The following is a 27,795-nucleotide window of genomic DNA, read 5'->3' as shown; positions in this document are numbered from 1 at the left end:
GATAAGTCCTGTCGAATAGAACTTTCCCTGATGATGGAAATTGTCTAAATCTCTGCTGCCCGCTGTGGTAGCCACTAGCCACGTGTGGCTGTTAAACACTTGAAATGTAGCTAGTGCAACTGAGAAACTGAATTTTTAATTTTTTTTAGCCGTATTAATTTAAATTTAAATAGCCACGTGGGACTAACGGCTACCGAAATTGGACAATGCAGACCTGAAAAGATTTGAGAAAGTACAAGTGATTCAGTTTCATTCTTGCGTGGGGTAATCCACTCAATTCTAAAGGCAAAAAGATAAATAATACTTTTTTAGAGAAAACCAAATGATTTATCAATAAAGAAATTGTGCCTGACTAGTGTTTTTGAGGGGTAAATAAGCAAGTAAATAAAGAAGTGCTAGTGAATATGACGTAGCCGGAAATTCTTCAGGGCGGGGACCCTATGTTTTCATCATTGTACTCCTAATGCCTTGTTGTGCCTAGCACAGGGTAGATGCCAACCAATATTTCTTCAATGATGAGTGATCTGCTAAATTACCGTGGAATTGGGAGAAGGGATCTGGAGAGAGGAAACAAAGGATAGGGATGAAAGGGTGATTTCCTAGATAAAGAAATGGAAATGGTTGATCAGTTCTTTAAGTAATTCGAGTCCTAGAGTTGATCTCAATGTCTTTATATGTGAACTGGAGAAATAACCATATGAAAAGTTTTTCAGAGAGGGAAGAGCCGCAAATGACAGACCTAGATAACAGGAGGGTCTTAAAAGTTTGTATTCCTGAACAAAAAAAAAAAGTTGAAGGCTGGTTTTAAAATAGGCAATGGAATGTTTAAGAGGAATCTAAAATAGTTCTAAATAATTCAGAGCTATAACTCAGAAGAGAAACTTGTTATTTAGTAAAGACAAAAATCCTAGCATAACATTGAGCATCACTGAGAGTAATTGAAGACAAATCAATGGTTATCTTGCCTTTATGTAAATCCATGGCATTTTCTCATCAGGAGTCCTGTGTGCAATTTTGGCAATCACATCTTAGAAAGGACGTAATGGAACTTAGGACTAGCCAGAGAAGATCCACTAGGTTGAGAGGGGGATCAGCCCTGGTAAAGGAGTGTAGGCCAAAAGGATGAGTGACTCTTAATCTAAAAAGACCTAGGTTAAATTGAGCACAGGCTTGTTCAGGAAATTCTAAAATTCTGGAAAGAGAGGCAAACTTTGTTAAGTTTAGGACAAATAAAAGGAAGATACTTATGGGACTTAGTTAATTTCAAGTAATGTATAGGCACAAATTGTTTATGTGGGTTCAGGAAGGATTTGTGAAATTTATGAGTAACAGTGACAGATGGCTAATAAGAAAAACTAGACATATGAAAACTTTAAGATTGATGTCAGGTAAGACATCCCCTCCTCTTGCTGCTCCCGGGCATCTTTGTTAGCAATGGAATACTAGAATAGATGTAATCGAGCCCTAATGCCTTAAACTAGATTACAGTGAATCCCATTTAATAGAATAGATGGAAACTTTTTCCTAGTTAGCTGTATTTTAAAAAAACAAACAGGGGCCGGCCCAGTGGCGCAGTGGTTAAGTGTGCACATTCTGCTGTAGTGGTCCAGGGTTCTCCGGTTTGGATCCCGCATGCTGACATGGCACCGCTTGGCAAACCATGCTGTGGTAGGCGTCCCACATATAAAGTAGAGGAAGATGGGCATGGATGTTAGCTCAGGGCCAGTCTTCCTCAGCAAAAAGAGGAGGATTGGCAGCAGTTAGCTCAGGGCTAATCTTCCTCAAAAAAAAATTAAAAAAAAAAATAAAAGCAAACAAACAGAAGCTTAATTTGTGGGTTTTTTTGAGAGAAAAGATACAGGAAGATTTAAAAGATCTTTCTGAATGGATACCTTGAAACAAACTTCTTAAATAAAAAAATAATTTTTTAAGAACAAGATCTTTGTAAAGTATATTTGTGTAAATTTTAGATTGCCTGTCCTTTTATAACCTCCCATGGGGCAGAATGACTGGTCCTCATAGGATATAGTCATAGCCCATTACCACATTTGAGATGGATGTATCCTTGATACATAGTGTCCTTGATAGCAAAATGAAAAGATCAAAGGACAATTAAATGTTCCACATGTAAAATTTATCTTTTGCAATAGGTATCTAGAGATTTTTACTTCTTTTATTAAAACACTTGTCCGTCACAATTTGCAGATACTATTAGTTTAATACAAGAAAAGAAAAAAAATCTAATTATATCCTGAGTTCTCAAAAACTTGAGTAGATCCATCAGTAGAATGCATTTTCTTTTCTTTTCTTTTTTCTGAGGAAGATTAGCCCTGAGCTAACATCCGCTGCCAGTCCTCCTCTTTTTTTTTCTTTCTTTTTCTTTTTCTTTTTTTTTTGCTAAGGAAGACTGGCCCTGAGCTAACATCCATGCCCATCTTCCTCTATTTTATATGTGGGACGCCTGCCCTAGCGTGGCTTGATGAGCAGTGCGTAGGTCCGTGCCCGAGATCCGAACTGGTGAATCCTGGGCTGCTGAAGCAGAATGTGTGAACCCAACTGCTGTGCCACTGGGCTGGCCCCTAGAATGTGTTTTCTGTAAGCATTGTTAGAATCTTTTGCATGCCTCTCTTAGTGCTCGGTATCATCACAGATTTATGAATTTATGCCTTTTTGGGACTCAGCTAATTTCATTTAATTATTTGTGGAGGTGATGATGATTGAAGCTCAAATTCTCATGTTGTGGCTGTCCGAGAGCCTGTCAAGGTTCTTCCTTTTCCTTCTTAGCACTAGTGTGAATGTCTTGGAAAGCGTCTTTGCTTCTTGGGAATGTTATATTTTGACTGCTTTTGGTTTTGCCCCTGCTCCAAGACTTGGAATCAGCTATGACTTTGGCTGCATTGGTTCCTTTCAGTGAGAAATGGTACTAAACACCAAAATCTGGGTATACAGGGGGATACTGTTTTTTGGCAGGATGATACCAGAGGCTGTTTTGGCCCCCTGTGGGACAGAGTAAAAGATAAGTAGTTTTAAGTATTTTTAAGGTTATTAGTTCACATTGATGTTTTTAGTTTAAATTTAAGTCCTTCCTTATTTCTGAAAACTTTCTGATTCATTTTCTTTTTCAAGCTGCCCACTTCTCTTTTCTCTGTCATCCTTTACCTGTATTGCTCTATCAAACTGTGGGTTTAAAAAGTGTTGTTTAAATCACAATGTTATATAAAGCTTTGGAATCCTCCCTTTCGAAAGTTAAATCTTATTCCAGTTTAAAGTATACCCCATAATAAATTCATTGTTTTTCCATTTTGTGTGGGCTTTGAGAAGAATGCATGTGTTTTAAAATTAGACAATTCTGTTCGGTAAAGCAGGGTTGCATAATGACCCTGTGGGCCTTCTTTCTTTTTTCTTGACTTAGGTTTTTTCATTTGTGTTAAGTTCATATGATACCTTCAGATAGTATCAACAGACACAGTACTGATTGTTTGAAAAGAAAAAGAAACCCCACAAATCTACCCCCAAGAGAACACCAGCATAATACCAACCATAATACCTAGTACCTTGTATGATATTACTTTATGCATAATAGAGGAGGGTGATGGAGGCGAGACCACAGACCGAGACAGGCTTTTGAAGTTTTATTTAAAGCTCCATAAACTTTCATTTTCATGAGCCAAAATATAAAATTTGCTTTTTGTGCATTTACATTTTTATTCTTACCATTATTTACTTCTGCCAAGTCGGTTTTAGTATTGAACTTCAATTTTCAAAGCCTTGAGAGAGAGACAAATACAGATATTCATTTTATGGTGATTCTGTGTTCTTTCATGTTGTATTAGTACACATTTGCCCAAAAAGTGTTTTTTCCTCAGATCTTTTTGTAAGAAAATTTTATACATATAATTGAAATCTTCTTTGTATTCCTTTCTCTCAGAGGTAACCATTGTCTTGAAGTTGGTGTGCATTCTTCCTTTGAAAGTTTTAATGTTTCTCCTACATGTGGATGTTTACATAAACAGTGAATAAATGGTCTTCAGTTCTTAAAATCTACATAAATGGCATTATATGGTACATAACATTTTGTAACTTGCTTTTGTATGAAATGTTTTTTGAGATTTTTCCATATCGATATAAGCAAACTTATTTCATTCTTTGCAGTTGCTATGTTGCATTCCATTCTGTGAATATGCCTTAATTTATTGCCCTATTGATGGATGTTTAGGTCAGCATTTTTTTGCTCTTAGAAGTAATGCTTTATTGATCACCTTTCTTCATAATTCCTTAGACACATGTGGAATATTTGGAAAGTATATACTTATAAGTGAAATTGCTGGGTTGACTAAATATATTGTTATTATATATTACTCAATTATTCTTTAGAGTGTTCCAGTTCACAATCCTGTAAGTAGTGTATGAGAATTCTTGTTTTCCCCATACAAATTATTATCTTGTTAGAGTTTTTAATTTTAGCCAATCTGATGGAGATGAAATGGTAACTAATTATTATTTCAGTTTACATTTCCCTGAAGACTAATAAGATTGGGCATCTTTTCATAGTTTATTTGCCATTTAGGTCTTATTGTCTATGAATTCCTTTAAAAAACAAAAACTAAAGGAAGGATAACATTAACAGTTGAAATCTCCTTTATTCATTCAATGAGAGTGTCTTCCCTTTGCTAGGCACTGTACAGGCTCTCCAGATATATAGCAGGGAACAAAGTCTCACAAGTCAAAACAGATTTTATTTTTAAATGTAACAGAATGTTAAAGAGAGATGCTCTCAGTCTCAGTTTTAACTAGAGCCCCAAAGGCAAAGAACAAAGCATTAAGTGCCAAGTACCCTCAAATCCTAGAGCCAAGTGCTAGACCCTCCTGGGCAGGACTTGCTAAGAGATGAAAGCCACTGCTAGCATGCGCAGTCACCCATTTACAGCCTATGGAAGGAAGCGGCCGAAGGGCTGAGAGAAGCATTTCTTCGGGGAAAGTTTTCATGTGCTGGGCATCCTACAAGTATGTGTATGATGCTGAATGCTGTAGGAATGGATGACGTTGCTCAGGCAGAATGTGTAGCATGGGAAGACAGAAGAGGATGGAATACAGAGCCTTTTGGAACCAGTACTGAGGGAATGGGCAGAAGTGGATGAACCCGCAAAACAAAGACTGAAGACTGGTCAAAGAAGTGGGAAAAGAACCAGAAGAGAAAGCTGTCATAGAAACTGAGAGAGGACAAGGTGTCAAGAACAGTGGAGAAGGCCGCAGGTTTTGAATCATTCTGACGCAAGTAGGATTCCTGGCTCAGCTTCTAACTGGCTATGTAACTCCACTTCTCCACTTTAAGATGAATCCATTTAGGAGGGATAAGGCCAACATGTGTATGAAATACCTGCTGAATTCAGACTTTACCTCCCAAGGTGGGTACTGAAGTATAAAACTCACTCAATTCTATCCAAGTGCCCTTTTCAGCCTACCCTGACTAAGGAGGAGTACGTGGGTTCCGACATACTGTGTCACTGCTTACAAGATGAACATTTTTTCACATTTTAACATCTCCTAAATCATGATGTGTCTTACTACCAATTAATAGGATCATATCACTGCATCATTGTTTAACTTGCAATGTTTTCTCCCCTTTCTTATAACTGATGGTGTTTTTGATTCTTTGAAATACAGGGTTGAAATAGGTACCTTTGTGGGTGCGAGGGCCAGAAGTTGAAAGAGTTCCTACCTTGTAATCCTGGTTTTCTCAGGAACGAAGGACTGTAGGTCACCTTGTAAAGTGGAGGTGGATGTACTCTGAGATGTTTGAGGGACTTCTCTTTTCCCTATACCACCACCCTTCCCATCCTCTGTCAATTTCCAAGTCTTAGGGCTTTGACTTCCTTAAGAGTCTGCACTAATATGTTTACAGGGTATCTCCAGTGCTTAGCACAGTGTCTGGCACATTATAAAAGATCATTAAATATTTACGTTAATTAATGAATGAACATATGAACAAAGAAAGTTTGGAACAGCAGTTGTGGGGAGTGGAAGAGGGGGTGAACTAGAAACAAGATAAGGATTACCCTGCAGACTGTTGCCTCAATTGAGTTTCAAGACTGTCTACGAGTATGCACCATTGCATGATTTTTTCACTAATTCTTAGCATTCATATAAGAGAATAGAGAAGTCAGAGGACTGAATTAATGCAAATTAGGAGATTTGCAGGGTGAGTTTGAGAGAGAGGCCAAAAGCTGAGGATGTTGAGAATGCAGATGAGGAACAAGTCATCTAATGTTGCTGGCACACATCTGTACTTACTCGTTGACCTAAAATATATGCTTTTCTGTTTCTATTGTTTTTAAAACTACTTCCAGTTTGTTATTGGATCAGTTCAAACCCTTGACAGTGTACTGTTTCTTAATCTTTACTAGACTGCATCTGGTAACTACTGTCTAGTGAACTATATTACCCGTACTAGTGTACAATTTCTTTTCCTTTCAAATGTCTAGGCAGATCTGGATTTTCCACCCCATACCCTAGGTGTGCACACCCAAACACTTTTTTTAAAAGTGAATTAATTTTACTAACTTCTTTCTTTCAAAATGAGCTAATAGTGAATAAGGAAGTTGTAGAAATAGCCTGTGAAATTATTTGATGATCCCCAAGCAATATTTTTTCCACCTTTCAAGTCACATACAGATAGCTATGCTGAGTAACAAACTACAAACAGCAAACCTCTGTGGATAGAGTTTAATATTGCAATGAAAGAAAACGTAACAGAGTTAACCTGGTGCTAATTTAGCGACGAACATTATTATTTTGCATAATTAAGTATATTTGTAAGCCGCTTGTACAAATACTATAATTAATGTAATAGATTGAATAATTTACATTCACTACACTCAGACTAGTTAAAGATGTAACTGTATGTTACTCTGTAACTGAATTTGGAGTAGCTCATTATCTCTGTTCTGGATAATGTGGGAAAACTTTGAATTTGCCCGTTCAAGTTAACTCAGTCAATTCTAGTTTAGAGCTAGTTTTTTTTGTGTTAAAGATTCAGTCACATTCAGGGTTCTCCCTTCTGCTCCCCTCTTACCTCTCCCCACGTGTAATCTAGGTTCCTGAAGGGACTTATCATCTAGGCATCAAGAGAAGGGACTTTCAGTCCTGAATCATTTCCTGTCCTTACTGGCCTCCAGCTCAGATAGGAAGCTGCCGTGAGGTACCTCAGAAGCCCCTTTTAACCTTCACTCTGGGAGTTGTTCATTACCCAGGTGTTCTAGAACAGCTGCTCAAAGTTTGGTCTGTGGACCAGCAGCATCAACCTCCCATCCAGTCTGGGAGCTTGATGGAAATGCACATTCTGAAGACCTAGTGAATCAGAATCTCTGGGAGCAGTGCCCAGGAATTTGCATTTTAACATGCTTTCCTGGTGACTCTGTTGTACCCTAAAGTTTGAGAAGCTTTGTTCTAGAAGATTTTCTAAACTTCAGCTGAGATATCATGGTGAAATTGTAGTTTTAATTAGTGGTAATTATGGTTACAGGCAAACAAGATGTTCGTATTGAGGTATATAACGATGGAGTATTGGTCTTGGTGGGAACAGAGTGGCTAAGGTTAAAAAAAAAAAAAGGAGCAGTTGTAGTGGCCATAGGACATGATGAATGCAGAAAGTGCCTGGAATCATGGAATTAGTAGAATAAAGAGAGTTGGGAATGGATTGAAAGAGAAGCATGTTTTAGATGCCTGCCATTGTGAGATTTTATTAACCTCTTTTGGGCTTGGTCTAATTATGGTTTTCTTAAAAATAAGCCCTCTCATTGCCCTTGTGGGACCTGAGTCAAGGAGAACCAACACAAATATGCTGTATTCATACTGCTTGATTTGCTGTGAGTGATAAAGTCCTCTGTGACCCCAAAATTGTGTCTTCTACTAGCATCCATGAAATAGTCACAGATTAATCTATTAGCTTGTATTTAGGATAAAATCACATTACAATCTGACAATTATATGGTCAAAATTAGAGAGCTTTAGGCCTCTGAAAAGGAGTGTGTTCAAAGGTTTCCCAAAGAAGATTGTTAGGAAGCAGACAAAAACAGGAAGTTGTAGTAGGGTATTTAGGATATTGAGAAGTAAAAAAATATATATTTGAGGAGGTTTTTATGTCGTAAGTGACTATACACATACACCTATTATATGGACAGTGCTTGAGGTTGGTTTGGAAAAGGAGAGGGCAATATTTCTTTTCTAATGACTCTGTTAACCTTACCTTTAAATGAGTGTACGTTGTTTCAGGAGATTATACACAGTGGTACAGTAGATCTCCATAATCTGTGCATGTGGCCCACACAATCAGATGGCACTCTTTACTGCTAAGGTAGATGAAGCATGTTTCATTTTGGGGGACAGTGACATTTGCTATTTAGGCTTTTTTTTCCATCTCAATATATCTTTGGACCAAAGTCTGTAATAGTCACTTTTCCCTATCACTGGAGGATATAAAAACTTGGCGTAAAGAGTGTTCAAATAAAAGAAGAATGAGTTAGTAGGCCAGGTGTGTGGAGGGCAGCCAGTGAAAGAGACAGTCCCAGGTAAAGGACTGTGCAGATCTCATATATGTTATTGCCTACATCTTCCTGTTTTCTTGTCCCTTGATTTGTTGGCTGACTCCTTGAGCATAATGAAGTTAGAATGTACATTCCACAGTCCTGTGATCTGCAGCTTTTCAGAAGGGCAAGCCCCAGAACAATTTTATTCTAAACTGATGTCATTAGATTCTAGAGTCTGCTGTCATCAGATTCTGTGTCATTGCCATGTTAATTCCACGTGCAGCTTCAGCATTCAGTCTTCTGACCTGTTCCACCTGCACAGGGCGTTTTATGACTTAAGGATGATGGCTTAGAAAGGAACGGACAGATTTACTTTGGATTAAATTCAATATGGGAAAATGCTTAAGGTAAGCCTTTAAAAAGAGAAAGCAGTCCTCTATGTTTCGTGTGCTAAAGAACATTGAAAACTGAGCTTTAATGCTTCCTTTAGTTTCCCACAGTAACTGAATATCTGGAATATAGAGATATTTATCTGAAATATTTTCTCCAGAGACCTTTAGCATCATCCATGGTTAGTATTTTAAAATGCATTAGTCAACAGGGAATAAATTCATTCTGTTTAACTCCTTTAAATATAGGAGTTTAATAGTCTCAAACAGATATTATGACTTACTATATTTAAAACAGCAAGTTCTACCTTTTCCTTCAAGGGCTCCTTTAGTTCTAGTGCCCTGGCGTGTGTTTCCCCTGATCTTTTTTTCTGCCCGCTTCCCTGAATCTTTCAACATATCTTCCCAAGGTTTAATAGACTGGGCAGGTCCTGTGTAGGTAGTTAGAGAGAATCTTTTAGACTTAGGCATTCTTTTGGGTGTATCTGTGTGACCATCAACTTCAGCTGCCATGGCTTTTTTATTCCCTGTTCTCTCCATATTGATAAGGTGAATATTATTCTTCAAGAGGCTTGGCAGGTTTCCACCTCTGCTCCCTGTTGTTTTCCCTCATTTGACACTTTTCTCACTCTAGCTGCTACAAAGAGGACCAGAGCTTGCAACCAAATCATCCTGCGGATCAAATTACTTCAGATCCCCTGCACCCTGAAGGCTCTTCTGTTACCAAATGGACTGTATCTCTTGATGTTAAAGCAACTCGTCCTTCTGCAATACGCAAAGTCCTTTCACCTAGAGGAAATAGAAAGTTTTCTTCTCCATCAAATACATCTACTCCCTCATCTTTCTCTGGAAGAAGACGTTCTTTATTTACTCAATTTCAGAAAAGCAATGCTTCCCTTCATCATCAACAAAGTAGAGCCAACTTTGATGCTCAAGAAAGAAGTTTCAGTGATTTAAAATCTGCCTCAGACCATTTTGGTTTTAGATCCCGAAGACCTTTCTCTGCCCCTAGACTAAGTATAGTGACCTGTTATGAGAGTGCCACTTTTTTTGATCTTCGATCAAGTAATCAGAGCATTTTTAATCCAGATGAAATTGAAGTGATTTCCAAAAACTCAAGTATTGCTAATGCTGAAAAATATATAAACTCTTTTTCTCCTGAATATAACTTTAAACATTTTATGAATTTTGAAACAAAAGATAATTCCACCTATCAGAACACTGTTAATAAAGACACCTCCCAACAAAGTGCGGCAAGCATCCTCTCTCTTCCAACTGTTGTTTCCCATTCCCATCAACAAAGTGGATGTGCTGTTGATAGTCAAGAAAGAGAGCAGTTAAGGAAAGCTTCCCTTCATCCTGCTCCTAAAAGGCACGGTACAAATCATCCTCTCCCTGTGATCAGCAGCATCCCTCTCAAAGTGTGACTTCCCCTGTTCTCCATGTTGGATTTTCCTCGTTTTATAGAAATACTTGTAGCTTTACCCCAACTTAAAATGAAGTTACCTCAGATCCCTTTGAACATGAAAACATGTTCAACATTCTCATCTCAAGATGAAGACAGATCTTCACCTATTGAAATTCCTAAGATAAGGTCAATTCAGACTTTACCCGCTCTCAGAAGGACAGCTCAAATCAGTTTTCCCACCAGGCACACTCTAGAGTATGTAGAGATAACTGCTCAGTTCTCATAGAAGTACCTTCCCTTACGAAGCTTCACTGCATTTTCTGAGAAAGATCTCTACGTTGCAGTCTAAATTTAACTTTAATTGCTGTATTTTTTGAAACATGGTTAACATTATTTGAATATGGAAGTCAAAGATTATTCATCTGTTTCAGGCTTTTAACAGATTTACTGCTTATAGATTGACCAGTACTAACTTTCTGAGTGACTATTCTAATACTTATGTGGTCTGAAAATAACAGCAAGCTTTGATATATTCTTCTAAATGGTGTTGCATTCTTTGAGAGTTCAATATCTTCTTTTATCCTACTCTGATCATTAGACATAGTATTCCTGTATGATCTACAGAGCTATATTCATCAATTCACAAATTTTCATTTATATTAACCTTGCTAGCTATATTTCTCATGCCAGACATCCCACTGACAGTTGATGTTTTTACTAATGCAAGGGTCAAATCGTAAGTCAGAACATATTGTGGTGGAAATATGTAGAATATATTGAAACCAGATATTTTAACTAAATAATTTTAATATACATTTGTGTATGCATATATCTGGGAATTCAGAGAACTCTGAAATCAGAGATAAAAGTGTCTATATTAGTCTATTTTATTTTTAAAAGTGAATATTTGTCAGATTTTTTCCAAAATTTTTATTTAAAAAAGTGTCTCTAAAAATTTTGACTATTTTTCACATTTTTTCCATTATGTTAAAGTTTGTAAATATATATCAGAATAACTAATGAATGGAAACTGCATATAGGCAATTAAAAATACTTAAGTTATACTATAATTAGTCTTTGTAGAGGAAAGGAATTTGCATTATTTTTAGTTATTTGTCATAATAAAATGCCCCCTAAATCTCTATTATTGGGCTAAGATCTTATTTTTACTCTTTTGGTTTTCTCCTCTTTTTAGCTTGTATCTTTAAAAAATTTTTTTTCTATTTTAGTTTTTTATTTGTAGTGAAATACACATCACATAAAATTTACCACCTTAACCATTTTTAAGTTCACTGGCATTAAGTACATTCATGAATATCATTTTGCAACCATAATCACCATCCATCTCCAGAACTCTTTTCATCTTGCAAAAGTGAAATTTGGCACCCGTTAAACGTTAACTCCCCATCCGCCTCTCCTCCCAGCCTCTGGCAATTTCGATTCCTCTAGGTACCTTATGTAAGTGGAATTATACAGTACCTTGTCTTTTTGTGACTGGCTTATTTCACTTAGCATAATGTCTTCAAGGTTCATTCATGTTGTAGCATGTGTCAGAATTTCCTTCTTTTTAAAGGCTAAACAGTATTCCATTATACATGTACACCACATTTTATTTATGCATTCATCTGTTAATGGGCATTTTCGTTACTTCTACCTTTTGGCTATTGTGAATAATGCTCCTATGAACATGGGTGTACAAATATCTCTTTGAGATCCTGCTTTCAATTCTTTTGATTATATACTGAGAAATGGAATTACTGGATCCTATGGTAATTCTATTTTTATTTTTTTGAGGAACTGCCATAATTTTTCCATAGTAGCTGCACCATTTTACATTCCTCCAAAAGTGCACAAAGATTCCAATTTCTCCACATCCTTGCCAATACTGTTTATTTTCTGGTTTTTTGATAGTAATTATCCTAATGGGTGTGAGGTGGTATCTCATTGTGGTTTTGATTTATATTTCCCTAATGATTGGTAACAATGAGCGTTTTTTCATCTGCTTATTGGCCATTTATATATCTTCTTTGGAGAAATGTCTATTCAAGCCCTTTGCCCATTTTTTAATCTGGTTGTTTGTTTTTTTGTTGAGTTGTTGGAGTTTGTGTATATTCTGGATATTAACCCTTTATTAGATGTATATTTACAAGTATTTTCTTCCATTGTGTCGGTTGCCTTTTTACTCTGTTGATTGTGTCCTTTGATGCACAGAAGTTTTTGATCTTGGTTTCCAGTTTATCTGTTTTTTCTTTTGTTGCCTGTGCTTTTGGTGTCATATTCAAGAAATCATTGCCAAGTACAATGTCATGAAGCTTTTCCCTTGTGTTTTCTTCTAAGAGTTTTATAGCTTTAGATTTTACATTTAGGTCTTTGATCCATTTTGGGTTAATTTTTATATAGAATATAAGGTAAGGGTCCAATGTCATTCTTTTGCATGTGACTATCCAGTTTTCCCAGCACCATTTGTTGGAGAGACTGTCCTTTCTCCAGGAAATAGTCTTGGCACCCTTGTCAAAAATCATTTGACCATATGTGTGAGAGTTTACTTCTGGGCACTCTGTTCTCTTCCATTGATGTATATGTCTGACTTTATGCCAGTACACACTGTTTTGATTACTGTAGATTTGTAATAAGTTTTAAAATCAGGAAGTATGAGGGCTCCAACTTTGTCCTTCTTTTTCAAGATTCTTTTGGCTACTCAGGGTTCCTTGAGATTCCCTATCACTCTTTGGGTGGATTTTTCTGTCTCTACAAAAAATTTTGTTGAGATTTTGAGAGTGACTGCATTGAATCTATAGATTGCTTTGGGTATTGACATCTTGATAATGTTAATCCCATGACATAGGACTTTGATTTGTGTCTTCTTTAATTTTTTCAGCAATTGTTTTATAGTTTTCAGTGTGCAAACCTTTCACCTCTTTGGTTAAGTTTATTCCTAAGTATTTTATTCTTTTTGATGCTATTATAAATAGAGTTGTTTTCTTTTCACATTGCTCATTGTTAATGTACAGAAGCACAGCTGATTTTTGCAAGTTGATTTTATATCCCGCAACTTTGCTGAACTTGTTATTAATTTTTACAGGATTTCTTTGTGAAATCTTTAGAGTTTTCTACATATAAGATCATTTTACTTCTTTCTTTCCTGTTTGAATGCCTTTTGTTTCTTTTTCTTGCCTAATTGCTCTGGCTAGGACTTCCAGTACTGTGTTGAATAGAAGTGGCAAAAGCAGGCACTCTTGTCTTGTTCCTGATATTAGAGGAAAAGCTTTCACTCTTTCACCATTGAGTATGATATTAGCTATGGGCTTTTTGTATACAGCCTTTATTATGTTGAGAAAGTTTCCTTCTGTTCCTAGTTTGTCACACATTTTCATCATGAAAGGGTGTTGAATTTTGTCAAGTGCTTTTTTCTGTAACAATTGAGATGATCTTGAGGGGTTTTTTCCCCCTTCATTCTGTTAATGTGTTGTATTACATTGATTGATTTTCATGTTTTGAACCATCCTTGCATTCCCAGAATAAATCCCATTTGGTCATGGTGTATAATCATTTTAATGTGCTTTCAAATTCTGTTTGAATTCTGCTAGTATTTTATTGAGGATTTTTGAGTCAATATTCATCAAGGATATTGGTGTAATTTCCTTTTCTTGTAGTGTATTTGTATGGCTTTGATGTCAAGGTAATGATGGCCTCAGAGTAAGTTAAGAAGTGTTCTTTCTCTTCAGTTTTTTGGAGTTTGAGTAGTACTGGTGTTAATTCTTCTTTAGATGTTTGATAGCATTCACCAGTGAAGCCTTGTTATGGTCCTGGACTTTCCAGTCTTCTTACTAGTTACCGATCTGTTCAGATTTTCTATTTCTTCCTGATTCAGTCTTGGTAGGTTGTGTGTTTCTGGGAATTTGTCCATTTCATCTAGGTTATCCAATTTGTTGGCATACTATCCTTCATAGTACTCTTCTAATCCTTTTTATTTCTGTGAAATTGGTAGTGATATCTCCTCTTTCATTTCTGATTTTAGTTATTTGAGTCTTCTCTCCTTTTTTCTTAATCTAGCTGAAAGTTTATCAATTTTATTCATCTTTTTGAAGAACCAACTTTTGGTTTCATTGATTTTCTCTATTGTTTTTCTGTTCTCTATTATGTTTGTTTCTGCTCTAGTTTTTATTATTTCCTCTCTTCTGCTAGCTTTGAGTTTAGTTTGCTTTTCTTTTTTCTAGTTCTTTAAGGCGTAAATTTAGGTTGTTGATTTGAGGCCTTTCTTTTTAGTGTAAGCATTTATAGCTATAAATTTTCCCCTTAGCACTGCTTTCGCTGCATCTCCTAAGTTTTGGTATGTTGTGTTTTTGTTTTCATTTGACTCAAGATATTTTCTAATTTCCCTTGTGATTTCGTTTTTGACCTATTGGGTATTTAAGAATGTGGTGTTTAATTTCCACATATTTCTGGATTTTTCATTTTATCTTCTGCTGTTGATTCCTAGTTTTATTTCATTGTAAGCAGAAAAGATGCAGCCAGACCTTGTTTTGCTGTCTTTGCTTTATAGTGCTTCACAGATACTGAATTTTTTACAAGACCCTCCACCAGCAAAAAGATTATAACTTGCTGAAGCCTCAGCTGATGGTTAGCATTTTTTAGCAATAAAATATTTTTAAATTAATGCATGTACATTGTTTTTTTAGACATATTGTTACTGCATACTTAATAGCCTACAGGATAGTGTGGACATAACTTTTATATGCACAGAGAAACCAAAATATTCATGTGATTCACTTTATTGTAATATTCACTTTATTGCAGTGGTCTAGAACTGAACCCATGATGTCTCTGAGGTATTCCTGTACTTTGTATAATTTCCGTCTTTTAAAATTCAGTAAGACTTGTTTTGTGGCCTACCATGTGATCTATCCTGGAGATGTTCCAAGTGCACTTGAGAAGAGTATGCTATTGTTGAGTGGAGTATTCTGTATTGCTATTAGGTCAAATTGGTCTGTAGTGATATTCAGGTCCTCTGTTTCCTCATTGATCTTCTGTCTGGTTATTCTATCCATTGTTGAAAGTGAGGTGTTGAGGTCTCCTACTATTATTGAGTTGTTATCTATTTCTGCCTTCAATTCTGTCAATGTTTGCTTCATATATTTGGGAGTTCTAATGTTTAATGTATTTATGTTTACTATTGTTACATATTCTTTTTTTATTTTAATTGAGTTCATAGTAGTTTACATCAATATGAGATTTCAGTTGTACATTATTTCTTGACTATCACCACATAAGTGCTCCCCTTCACCCCCTGTGCCCACTCCCCACCCCCCTTCTCCTAGTAACCACTGAACTATTTTCTTTGTCCGTGTGTTTGTTTATATTCCACATATGAGGGAAATCATCTGGTGTTTGTTTTTCTCAGTCTGGCTTATTTCGCTTAGCATAATTCCCTCCAGGTCCTTCCATGTTGTTGCAAATGGGATGAATTTGTCTTTTTTATGGCTGAGCAGTATTCCATTGTATATATATGCCACATCTTCTATATCCAATCATCAGTCAGTGGGCACTTGGATTGTTTCCCTGTCTTGACTATTGTGAATAGTGCTACAATGAACATAGGGGTGCATGTGTTTCTTTGGATTGTTGATTTCAAGTTGTTTGGGGAGATACCCAGTAGTGGGATAGCTGGGTCATATGGTAGTCCAATTTTTAGTTTTTTGAGGAATCTCCATACTGTTTTCCATAGTGGCTGCACCAGTTTGCATTCCCGCCAGCAGTGTATGAGGGTTTCCTTTTCTCCACACCCTCTCCAACATTTGTTATTTTTAGTCTTAGTGATTATAGCCATTTTAACAGGCATAAGGTGGTATCTTAGTGTAGTTTTGATTTTCATTTTCCTAATGATTAGTGATGTTGAACATCTTTTCATGTGTTTATTGGCCATCTGTGTATCTTCTTTGGAAAAATGTTCACATCCTCTGCCAATTTTTTGATCAAGTTGTTTGTTTTTTTATTGTTCAATTGTGTGAGTTCCTTATTTATTATGGAGATTAACCCTTTGTCAGATATATGATTTGCAAATATTTTCTCCCAATTGGTGGGTTGCCTCTTTGTTTTGATCCTAGTTTCTTTTGCCTTGCAGAAGCTCTTTAGTCTGATGAACTCCCACTTGTTTGCTTTTCTTTTGTTTCCCTTGTCTGAGAAGACATGGTATTCAAAAAGATCCTTTTCAGTTCGATGTCAAAGAATGTACTACCTATATTATCTTCCAGGAGTTTTATGGTTTCAGGACTTATCTTCAAGTCTTTGATCCGGTTTGAGTTTATTTTTGTGTATGGTGTGAGATAGTGGTCTACCTTCATTCTTTTGCAAGTAGCTGTCCGGTTTCCCCAACACCATTTATTGAAGGGACTGTCTTTTCTCCATTGTATGTTCTTGGCACCTTTGTCAAAGATTAGCTGTCTGTAGATGTGTGGTTTTATCTCTGGGCTTTCAGTCCTGTTCCATTGATCTCTGTGCCTGTTTTTTTTTTTTTACCAGTACCATGCCATTTTGATCACTGCGGCTTTATAGTACATTTTGAAGTCAGGAATTGTGATACCTCAAGGTTTGTTCTTTTTTCTCAGGATTGCCTTAGCAATTAGGGGTCTTTGGTTACTCCAAATGAATTCTAGGATTCTTTGCTCCATTTCCGTGAAGAATGTCATTGGAATTTTGATTGGGATTGCATTGAATCTGTAGATTGCTTTGGGTAGTATGGACATTTTAACTATGTTTATTCTTCCAGTCCATGTACATGGAATCTCTTTCCATCTCCTTATGTCATTATCCATTTTCAGTAATGTCTTATAGTTTTCACCATATAACTCCTTCACCTCCTTGGTTAAATTTATTCCTAGGTACTTTATTCTTTTAGTTGCTATTGTAAATGGAATTGTATTCTTGAGTTCTCTTTCTATAAGTTCATTATTGGAGTATAGAAAAGCAACAGATTTTTGTAAGTTGATTTTGTACCGTGCATCTTTACTGTAGTTGTTAATTATTTCTATTAGTTTTCTGATGGATTCTTTGGCGTTTTCTGTATATAAGATCATGTCATCTGCGAACAGCGAGACTTTCACTTCTTCACTCCCTATTTGGATTCCTTTTATTCCTTTCTCTTGCCTAATTGCTCTGGCCAAAACCTCCTGTACTATGTTGAATAAGAGTGGTGAGAGTGGGCATCCTTGTCTTGTTCCTGTTCTCAGGGGGATGGCGTTCAGTTTTTGCCCATTGAGTATGATGTTGGCTGTGGGTTTGTCATATATGGCCTTTATCATGTTGAGATAATTTCCTTCTATCCCCATTTTGTTAAGAGTTTTTATCATAAATGGCTGTTGGATCTTGTCAAATGCCTTCTCTGCATCTATTGAGATGATCATGTGGTCTTTATTCCTCAATTTGTTGATGTGGTGTATCATGTTGATTGGTTTGCAGATGTTGAACCATCCCTGTGTCCCTGGTATAAATCCCACTTGATCATGCTGTATGATCCTTTTGATGTATTGCTGAATTCAGGTTGCCAAAATTTTGTTGAGGATTTTTGCATCTATGTTCATCAGCAATATTGGCCTGTAGTTCTTTTTTGTGTTGTCCTTATCAGGCTTTGGTATCAGAGTAATGTTGACCTCATAGAATGTTTTAGGAAGTGTTCCATCTTCCCTAATTTTTTTGAATAGCTTGAGAAGGATAAGTATTAAATCCTCTCTGAAAGTTTGGTAGAATTCTCCAGGGAAGCCATCTGGTCCTGGGGTTTTATTCTTTGGGGATGCTTTTGATTACTGTTTCAATCTCTTTCCTTGTGATTGGTCTGTTCAGATTGTTGCTTCTTGATTCAGCTTTGGGAGATTGTAAGAGTCTAAGAATTTATCCATGTCGTCTAGAGTATCCATTTTGTTGGCATATAGTTTTTTGCAGTATTCTCCTATAATCTATTGTGTTTCTGTGGTGTCTGTTGTTATTTCCCTTCTTTCATTTCTAATTTTGTTTATCTGAGCTTTCTCTCTTTTTTCCTTTGTAAGTGTGACTAGGGGTTTGTCAGTTTTATTTATCTTCTCAAAGAACCAGCTCTTTGTTTTACTGATTCTTTATACCACCTTTTTTGTTTCAATAGCATTTATTTCTGCTCTAATTTTGATTATTCTTTCCTTCTGCTGACTTTTGGCTTTGTTCTTTTTCTAATCCCAGTTAGGTGTAATTTGAGATTGCTCATTTGGGATTTTTCTTATTTGTTAAGGTGTGTGATGAATTTCCCTCTTAATACAGCTTTTGCTGCATCCCATATGAGTTGGTATAGTATGTTATCATTTTCATTTACCTCCAGGTATTTTTTGATTTCTCCTTTAATTTCTTCAGTAATCCATTGCTTGTTCAAACAATAGCATATTGTTTAGTCTCCACATCTTTGTCCCTTTCTCAGCTGTTTCTTGTAATTAGTTTCTAGCTTTATAGCATTATGATTGGAAAAGGTGCTTGTTATTATTTCAATTTTCTTAAATTTGTTGAGGCTTGCCTTGTTTCCCAACATATGATCTATCCTTGAGAATGTTCCATGCGCACTTGAGAAGAATGTGTATTCTGCTGTTTTTGGATGGAGTGTTCTGTATATGTCTGTTAAGTCCAACTGGTTTAGCTTTTTGTTTAATTCCACTGTTCTTGTTGATTTTCTGTCTGGATGATCTATCCATTGATGTAAGTGGAGTGTTGATGTCCCCTACTATTATTGTGTTATTATTAATATCTTCTTTTAGGTTTGTTAATAGTTGCTCTGTGAACTTTGGTGCTCCTGTGTTGTGTGCATAGATATTTATAAGTGTTATTTCTTGATGGAATGTCCCTGTGATCATTATATACTGCCCCTCTTTGTTTCTCTTTACCTGTCTTGTCTTGAAGTCTACTTTGTCTGATGTAAGTATTGCAACACCTGCTTTCTTTTGTTTGCCATTAGCTTAGAGTATTGTCTTCCGCCCCTTCACTCTGAGCCTGTGTTATTGGAGCTGAGATGTGTTTCCTGGAGGCAGCATATTGTTGGGTCTTACTCTTTAATCCATCTCACCAGTCTGTGTATTTTTATTGGAGAATTCAATCCATTTACATTTACGGTGATTGTCAATGTATGAGGGCTTAATGCTGCCATTTTATCACTCATTTTCTGGTTTTCCTCCATTTGCTTTGTGTCTCGTCCTGGGTGTTTTGGTCTACCCATTGAATTATGTAGTTTTTTATGTTGTCTTTCTTTGTTTTCTCCTTATTTATTATTCATGTCTCTGTTCTGCTTTTTTGTGTAGTGGTTACCCGGAGGTTTGTATTCAAAATTTCGTGTATAGATTAGTCCATTTTCTGATGGCCTCTTATTTCCTTAGTCTGAACCAATTTGTTCCCTTTCCTCCTCCCTTCCTAAGTTATCTTTCTCATATCTTATTCCATCTTGTGTTGTGTTTGTGGTTAAAATGACAGGATTATGTTTGTTTTTGGTGTTTCCCTTCCTTTTAGCTTAATGTCATACCTAAGTATTTGCTGTCCTATTCTGATTCTGTCTAACTATTTATCTCCTAAATCTGTTCTTTGTGACCCCTTTCTCCCTTTTTTTTTTTCAGGTATGAGGGCCTTCTTGAGGATTTCTTGTAGGGAGGGGTCTCATGGCTGCAAAGTCCCTTAGTTTTTGTTTGTCTGGGAAAGTTTTTATTTCTCCCTCATATCTGAAGGATATTTTTACTGGATAGAGTATTCTTGGCTGAAGATTTTTGTCTGTTAAAGATTTGAATATGTCTTTCCATTCTCTCCTAGCTTGTAAGGTTTCTGCAGAGAAATCCGCTGAAAGCCTGATAGGGGTTCTTTTCTAAGTTATTTTCTTCAGCCTTGCTGCCCATAGTATTCCTTCTTTGTCATTCATTTTTGCCAGTTTTACTACTATATGCCTTGCAGTAGGTCATTTTACATTGACAAATCTAGGAGATCTGGAAGCCTCTTCCACACAGATTTCCCTCACTTTCCCTAGGTTTGGGAAGTTCTCTGCTATTATTTCTTTGGACATGCTTTCTGCTCCATTCTCCTTCTCGAATACCTATAATTCTTATGTTGCGTTTCCTCATTGAGTTGGATATTTCTCAGAGACTTTCTTCACTTCTTTTTAGTCTTAGTTCTCTCTCCTCTGTCTGGAGTATTTCAACATGTCTATCTTCAACTATACTGATATGCTTCTCTATGATGTCCACTCAAGCATTTGGGGAATCCGTATTTGTTTTATCTCTTCCATTATGTCTTTCATCTCTAATATTTCTGATGAATTCTTCTTTATAGTTTCAATCTCTTTTGTGAAGTAGCTCCTGAACTCTTTGAATTGTTTCTCTACATTCTCTTTTACCTCACTAAGTTTTTTGATGATAGCTATTTTGAATTCCTTGTCATTTAGATTACATATTTCTGTGTCCTCGGGACTGAATTCTGGGTGCTTGTCATTTTCTCTCTGGTCTGGAGATTTGATGTAGTGTCTGATGTTGTTAGAGGAGGTAGGTTGAGTCTTACACATTCTGATATTGTTTGGTTGCAGTTACTGCCTATCTCCACTGGGTGGGGGTTGAGAGCTGTGTATTCTGAGACCTCCACTTTCAGCCAAGATCCCAGGCAGTAGATCTGTGCTGGGCGTGTGGGGGAGGGGCACTTTCTCCTGCGTGCTCTCTGGGCTTTCTTGCTCTTTCTGTCTGGTCTCCTGGGGTGTTGGCTTGATGAGGTCACCCCCATGAAAGCATTCACCGCATTAGAGGGCTTCCCTCTAGGCTGCAAGGGCCCTAGGGAGTCCTTGGTGTTCCTGTGAACCAGTGTCCCCTCCCCCGTTCCTTCCCTCATGGATCCTGACATGGTTGCAAATTGCAGGCTCTAGGGGAACGAGTGAAGTTCTCTCTTACCCCATTCCTCCTCTGAGCAGGGCTCCAGCCTCTCCACCTTCCATCATGTGGCTGTGTGTCTCTCCGATGTTTTTTGTGTAGTGTTAGGATGTCCTCTGTTGGAGTATGTATGCCCCTTTTCGTTGTATGTTGGAGAGAGTCCCAGGCAGGTTCACTCTGCCATGATGCTGACATCACTCCTATTGTTATATATTCTTGACAAATTGAGTCTTTTGTCTTTATATAATGTCCCTCTTTGTCTGTTGTAAGTTTTTGACTTCAAGTTCATTTTGTCTGATATTAATGTAGCCACCACTGTTCTCTTTTGGTTATTATTTACATGAAATCTTTTTCATCCTTCTACTTTTAACCCGTGTGTGCCCTTAATTTTAAAGTGTCTCTTATAGACAGCATATAGTTGTTTCTGATTTTTTTTATCCATTCTACCAACCTTTTCTTTTGATTGGGGAATTTAATCCATTTACATTTAAAATAAATACTTATAGAGAAGGACTCACTGCTGCCATTTTGTTATTTGTTTTCTGTATGTCTTATAGCATTTTTGTTCTTCATTTCTTCCCTTATTGCCTTCCTTTGTGTTTAGTTGATTTTTTGTAGTGATACATTTTAATTCCCTTCTCATTTCCTTTTATATGTACTCTATAGATATTTTCCTTCTGTTTAGCATGGGCATCATATGTGATATCGTAAATTTATAACAATCTCTTTTAAATTGATACCAACTTTAACTTCAATTGCATACAAAAACTCTTCTCCTTTACAGCTCCACTCCCGATTTATGTTATTGATGTCACAAATTACATTTCTGTATATTAAGTAACTGTTAACATAGATTCATTTATGCCTTTCTCTTTTAAGTAGTGTAAAAGAATAGAAAGTGGAGTTATGAACCAGAATTACCATAATACTGGTTTTTATATTTATACATATATTCACCCTTACTAGAAAACTTTATATTTTTATATGGCTTCACATTACTGCCTAATGTCCTTTCATTTCAACTTCCTTTAGCATTTCTTCTAGGGCCAGTCTAGAGGTAATGAGCTGCCTCAGCTTTTGTTTATCTGGGAATATTTTAACTTTTCTCTCATTTTTTTTTTTTTTTTTTTAAGGATTGACACCTGGGCTAACAACTGTTGCCAATCTTTTTTTTTTTTCTTCTTTATCTCGCGCCCCCCCCCCCGCCGCCACAGTACACAGTTGTATATCTTAGTTGCAGGTCCTTCTAGTTGTGGGATGTGGTACGCCACCTCAACGTGGCCTGACGAGCGGTGCCATGTCCGTGCCCAGGATCGGAACCCTGGGCTGCTGCAGCAGAGCGTGCGAACTTAACCACTCGGCCACGGAGCTGGCCCCTTTTCTCTCATTTTTGAAAGACAGTTTTGCTGGATATAAATTCCTGATCGACAGTTTTTTCTTTCAGCACTTTAGGTATATCATCCTACTTCCTTCAAGTCTACAAGATTTCTGCTGAGAAATATGAGAATCTTATTGAGGATCCTTTATATGTGATGAGTTGCTTTTCTCTTGCTGCTTTCAAGCTTTTTAAGATTTATCTTTAACTTTCTACAGTTTGAGTGTGTGTCTTGGTGCGGATCTCTGAGTTTTTCCTACTTGGAATTCATTGGGCTTCTTGTGTATTGATGTCTTTCCTCAGATTTGGGGAGTTTTGGCCATTGTTCTTCAAAATAAGCTCTCTGCCCCTTTCTCTCTTTCTTCTCCTTTTGGGATTCTCATAATATGTATATTGGTCTGATTCGTGATGATTCATAAAGTCTCTTAAACTCTGTTCACTTTTCTTTCTTCCTTTTCTTTTCTTTTCTTTTTTTTTGGTAAAGAAGGTTAGCCCTAAGCTAACATGTTGCCAATCTTCTCCTTTTTCCTTGAGGAGGATTGGCCCTGAGCCAAGATCTGTGCTTCCTATATTTTTTCTGTGGGTTGCCACCACAGCATGGCTTGATGAGTGGTGTAGGTCCATGCCTGGGATCTGAACCCACAACCCTGGGCCCCTAAAGCAGAGCATGCCACACTTCACCACTACACCACCTAGCCAGCCCCCTCTGTTCTCTTTTCTTCATTCTTTTTCCTTTTGATTCTTCAGTCTCAACAATTTTAAATGACTTGTCTTCAAGTTTGCTCATTTTTTCTTCTGCTTGTTTGAGTATGTTGTTGATACCCTCTAGTGAATTTTGCAAGTTAGTTATTGTATTTTTCAGCTCCAGAATTTGTTTGGTTCTTGTTTATAGTTTCTAGCTCTTTTTTGATATTCTCATTTTGTTTGTATACTGTTTTCCTGATTTTCCTTATGCTCTTTGAGATTATGCTCTTTGTAGACTGTTGTTTTGAAGTTATTGACTTGTAAGTCCAAAGCTTATATTTCTTTAGGGTCAGGTTCTGGAAATTCATTTTGTTCCTTTGTGTGGGCCATCTTTTCCTATTTTTTTTAGTATGCTTTGTGATCTTTTGTTCAAAATGGCACATTTGAAAAAATAGCCACCTATTGTAGCCTTTGTAGAATGGCTCCATGCAGGGGAAGACCTCTCTAATTAGCCCTGTGTGAGGGGTTGTGCTCTTCTCAAGTCTTTTGTAGGCACTAGTTTTACCTGGGCCTATGTACGTGCTTTTCCCCCAATTCTCCCATATATACAACTGTTTCTAAATATCTTAATGTCAGTAAGAGTCACACCCCTGTTCTTCTTGATGCCTTGAATGTCCTATTGTATTTCTTTCCCCATAATCTCTTGCACCTGAGCACCTGTGCGTCTGCAGTCCCTCTGTTGCTCTCACATTCCACAGTGCCTGTCACTACTTTCAGCAGCCTCCAATCTGATGTCCATACTATGCCTTCATTTCTGTCTGACCTCTGAGGCAAACGAGACAGAAACCAGTCTCTTGAGAAGCCATTAGACATACCAGAACATTGCAAAGAAAATCCACTCTTTTCCTTCTGTCTCAAAGGAGGAACCAGGAGTTGGACAACTTCTTCCCAGCCATCCTGTGCCCATGCCAGGGAGGGGTGAGACAAGGGTGAGCGAAAACACTGTCAAGTTTCCTACCATTTTAAGTATGGCTTTTTCTTGATTGGACATTTGCTTGGTTGCTACAAATGCTTAACTAGTTTCTAGATTTCCCACAAAGCTGTTTCAATCTTTCTATTGTTGTTCATTTACTGTTTCCTTGGAGGAATGAGGACATAGAGTTTCCTAGTCTCCATCTTGCTGACATCAGTCTCTTTTAGCATGTATCTTTTGGAAAAAAAGAGGCAAAGGGGAGTGAGGTGTCAGATTAGGCTGAGTAAAAGGAACTGAATCTAGGTGCGTGATGTGGGGAGAGGCCACAGTGCTGTTGCCAAGTGTGTTTTTGCATATTCTCGTACAACTCACTACTGATAAACTTCTCTAGATACACTACTTTATTTTCACAGTAAATAATATAATTTTCTCTTTAAATAATACAGCCATGCCCTCAGAGATGCTATGGTTGTTATTGAAGCAAGTAATTGTGCAGAAATGAAGGAATAGGGAAAATGGCATTGTTCTTACTCAAATTGGGAACAGAAAGTAGGGCCTGAAAAGTACATGAGGAGATGAATGTTTGTAAGTAAATTTGACATTTTAGGGTGAAATTCTCCAGACCTGCTAAAAAAGTGTTGGAAACTTCTGTTTGACATCATATAATCTATAAAATGCCCTTTTTGTGTGTGTGCCCCGGTACAAATCTAAGCTCTAACCTAAAGTTAATACATGTGGTTGAATTTTCCTAGGCGTATTTAGATATGCCCTATTTTAAACTTGCTTTCAAAACTTGGAAAACAATTTTTTCACACTTAGATTTTTTTTGTTGTTGAGGAAGATTAGCCCTGAGCTAACTACTACTAATCCTCCTCTTTTTTCTGAGGAAGACTGGCCCAGAGCTAGCATCTGTGCCCATCTTCCTCCACTTTATAAGTGGGACGCCTACCACAGCATGGCTTTTGCCAAGCGGTGCCATGTCCACACCCGGGATCCAAACTGGCGAACCCCAGGCCCCCGAGAAGCGGAACATGCAAACTTAACCACTGTGCCACCGGGTCAGCTCACTTAGATGTTTTTTAATGTGGGAAACAGACCAGCTTAGACATTCTCTTTTGTTTTGTTGGCTAGTTAGTCTGTTATATCAATACCACATTGACTTAGTGGAGTCTTATCCTTCATACTGTAGTCCTGATATCTGTTCTTTAAAATTGTCTTAGCTCTTCTTGTACTTGCCCTTCTGTATTAATTTTAAAGTCAGGTAACTTCCATAGGAGAACACCATTGTGGTTTTGATTGGAATTGTTTTAAAACTGTAGATTAATTTGGGGCCATGTGAGATTGTCTTAATGTTATGTTTTTCTGTCCATGGATATGATATCTTTTTACATTCATTTGGGTACCCTTTAATGTCCTTGGATGATTTTTTGCAATTTTCTATAGAAAAGTCATAAAAAACTTTCATAGAATTTTTCCTAGGTACCATGTGTTTTCTTATTATAAATGTTGTATTTTATAAAATTATGTTTTCTAACTTGTTTTATAGATATAAGAACACAGTTGATTTTCAAAACTTGATTCAAAATGTTAGTTTTATTTACTTATTTGTAAATTTTGTTAGGTTTTAAAATTCTATTGAATAATCTTCAAATTATCAAACAGTTCTGTTTATTCCTTCCCAATTATTATAATTTTTATTTGTTTTTCTTTTAATATTGTGTTAACAGGACCGGCAGTACAGTGTTGAATAGAAGCTGCTATATTGGACATCCTTCTCTATTTCTGATTTTAAGGAGAATGCTTCTAATGTTTTATCTTTAAGTGTAAAATGTATTATAGTTTTAGGTATATAACCTTTATCAAGTGCAGAAGTCCCCTTCTACTCCTTGTTTATGGGTTTGGTATTTCTTTTTTCCTGAAATGGTGTTGAATTTATTGGAAAAAACATTTTTTGTAACCACTGAAATGATCATATGTTTTTCTCCTTGCGTCTGTTGTGCTACAGAAGTTTTCTATGTTAAACTGTGCTTGTAATCCCTGGGATAAACTCAGTCTGCTTATGATTCATTCTTCCATGTTTCTTGCAGTTTTTTTGTTAATATTTTGTTGAGGATTTTCACATCTGTGTTTATGTGTGAAATTGGCCTGTAGTTTTCATTTCCTATACTACCCCTGTTTGATTTTGGTATCAATTTTACTAGCTTCATAAAATGAGCTAAGGGGTGTTTCCCTCTTTTTTAAATCTTTAGAAAAATTTGAGTAAGTCTCATTCTTTGGATGTTTGGTAGAATTCACTGTAAAACTATGTTCTCTGTGTGTGTATGTGTGTGTGTCTGTAATAGATATATAAATTCTGATTTAATTTATTTAATGGATAAAGGAATATTCAAGTTTTTGTCCTTTTTCTTTTTTTTTTAATTTTTTTTTATTGAGGTCATAATACTTTATAACATTGTGAAATTCCAGTTGTACATTATTATTTCTCAGTCACCGTATAAATGTGCCCCTTTACCCCTTATGCCTACCATCTAACCCCCTTCCTTCTGGTAATCACTGAAATGTTCTCTTTGTCTGTGTGTTAGTTTATCTTCCACATACAAGTGAAATCATGCAGTGTTTCTCTTTCACTGTCTGGCTTATTTCACTTAATGTAACAACCTCAAGGTCCATTCATGTTGTTGCAAAAGGGACTATTTTGTCTTTTTTATGGCTGAATAGTATTCCATTGTATGTATATACTACATCTGCTTTATCCAGTCATCAGTCACTGGGCACTTGGGTTGCTTCCACTTCTTGGCTATTGTAAATAGTGCTGTGATGAACATAGGGGTGATAAGTCTCTTTGAATTGTTTATTTCAAGTTCCTTGGATAAATGCCCAGTAGTGGGATGGCTGGATCATATGGTATTTCTATTTTTAATTTTTTGAGAAATCGCCATACTATTTTTGATAGTGGCTGCACCAGTTTGCATTCCCACCAGCAGTGTATGAGGGTTCCCTTTTCTCCACATCCTCTCCAATTTGTTATTTTTTTGTCTTGTGATTATAGCCACTCTAACAGGTGTAAGGTGATATGTTAGTGTAGTTTTGATTTTCATTTTCCTGATGATTAGTGATGTTGAACATCTTTTCATTTGCCTATTGGCCATCTGTATATCTTCTTTGGAAAAATGTATGTTCATATCCTCTGCCCATTTTTTGATCAGGTTGTTTGGGTTTTTTTGTTGTTGTTGAGTTATGTGAGATCTTTGTATACTTTGGAGATCAACCTCTTGTCTGATAAATAATTTACAAATATTTTCTCCCAGTTGGTGAGTTGTCTTTCCACTATGTTCATGGTTTCCTTTGCTTTGCAGAAGCTTTTTAGTCTGATGTAGTCCTATTTGTTAACTTTTTCTTTTGTTTCCCTTACCTGAGTAGACATGGTATTTGAAAAGATGTGGCTAAGACCAATATTGAAGCATGTACTTCCTGTATTTTGTTCTAGAATTTTTATAGTTTCAGTTCTTACATTAAAATCTTTAATCCATTTAGAGTTAA

The 27,795-nt window shown here is 36.6% G+C and overlaps 1 protein-coding gene across 9 annotated transcripts in view; it reads left to right on the top strand.

Annotated features, from left to right (window-relative positions):
• RMDN2 (regulator of microtubule dynamics 2) overlaps window positions 1-27,795 on the top strand; it is an 84,157-nt gene that overhangs the window by 13,881 nt on the left and 42,481 nt on the right. For 2 of the 9 annotated variants that reach the window (XR_011426480.1, XM_023619220.2), the window contains exons 1-2: window positions 8,740-8,932; window positions 9,549-10,286. The exons of 6 other annotated variants lie outside the window; for them this stretch is intronic. Coding sequence is in view for 2 of the 3 variants with exons in the window: in XM_023619220.2 (XP_023474988.2) it covers window positions 8,916-8,932; window positions 9,549-10,286 (755 nt within the window). In the remaining variant the exon portion in view is untranslated. Of the gene's footprint in view, window positions 1-8,739; window positions 8,933-9,548; window positions 10,287-27,795 lie in introns of those variants that run through there. One more of the 9 variants, XM_023619225.2, reaches the window with a different exon arrangement.

The sequence above is a fragment of the Equus caballus genome, chromosome 15 (assembly GCF_041296265.1).
Source record: "Equus caballus isolate H_3958 breed thoroughbred chromosome 15, TB-T2T, whole genome shotgun sequence".
Taxonomy (NCBI): domain Eukaryota; kingdom Metazoa; phylum Chordata; class Mammalia; order Perissodactyla; family Equidae; genus Equus; species Equus caballus.
This window is presented reverse-complemented; position numbering and strand designations above follow the sequence as displayed.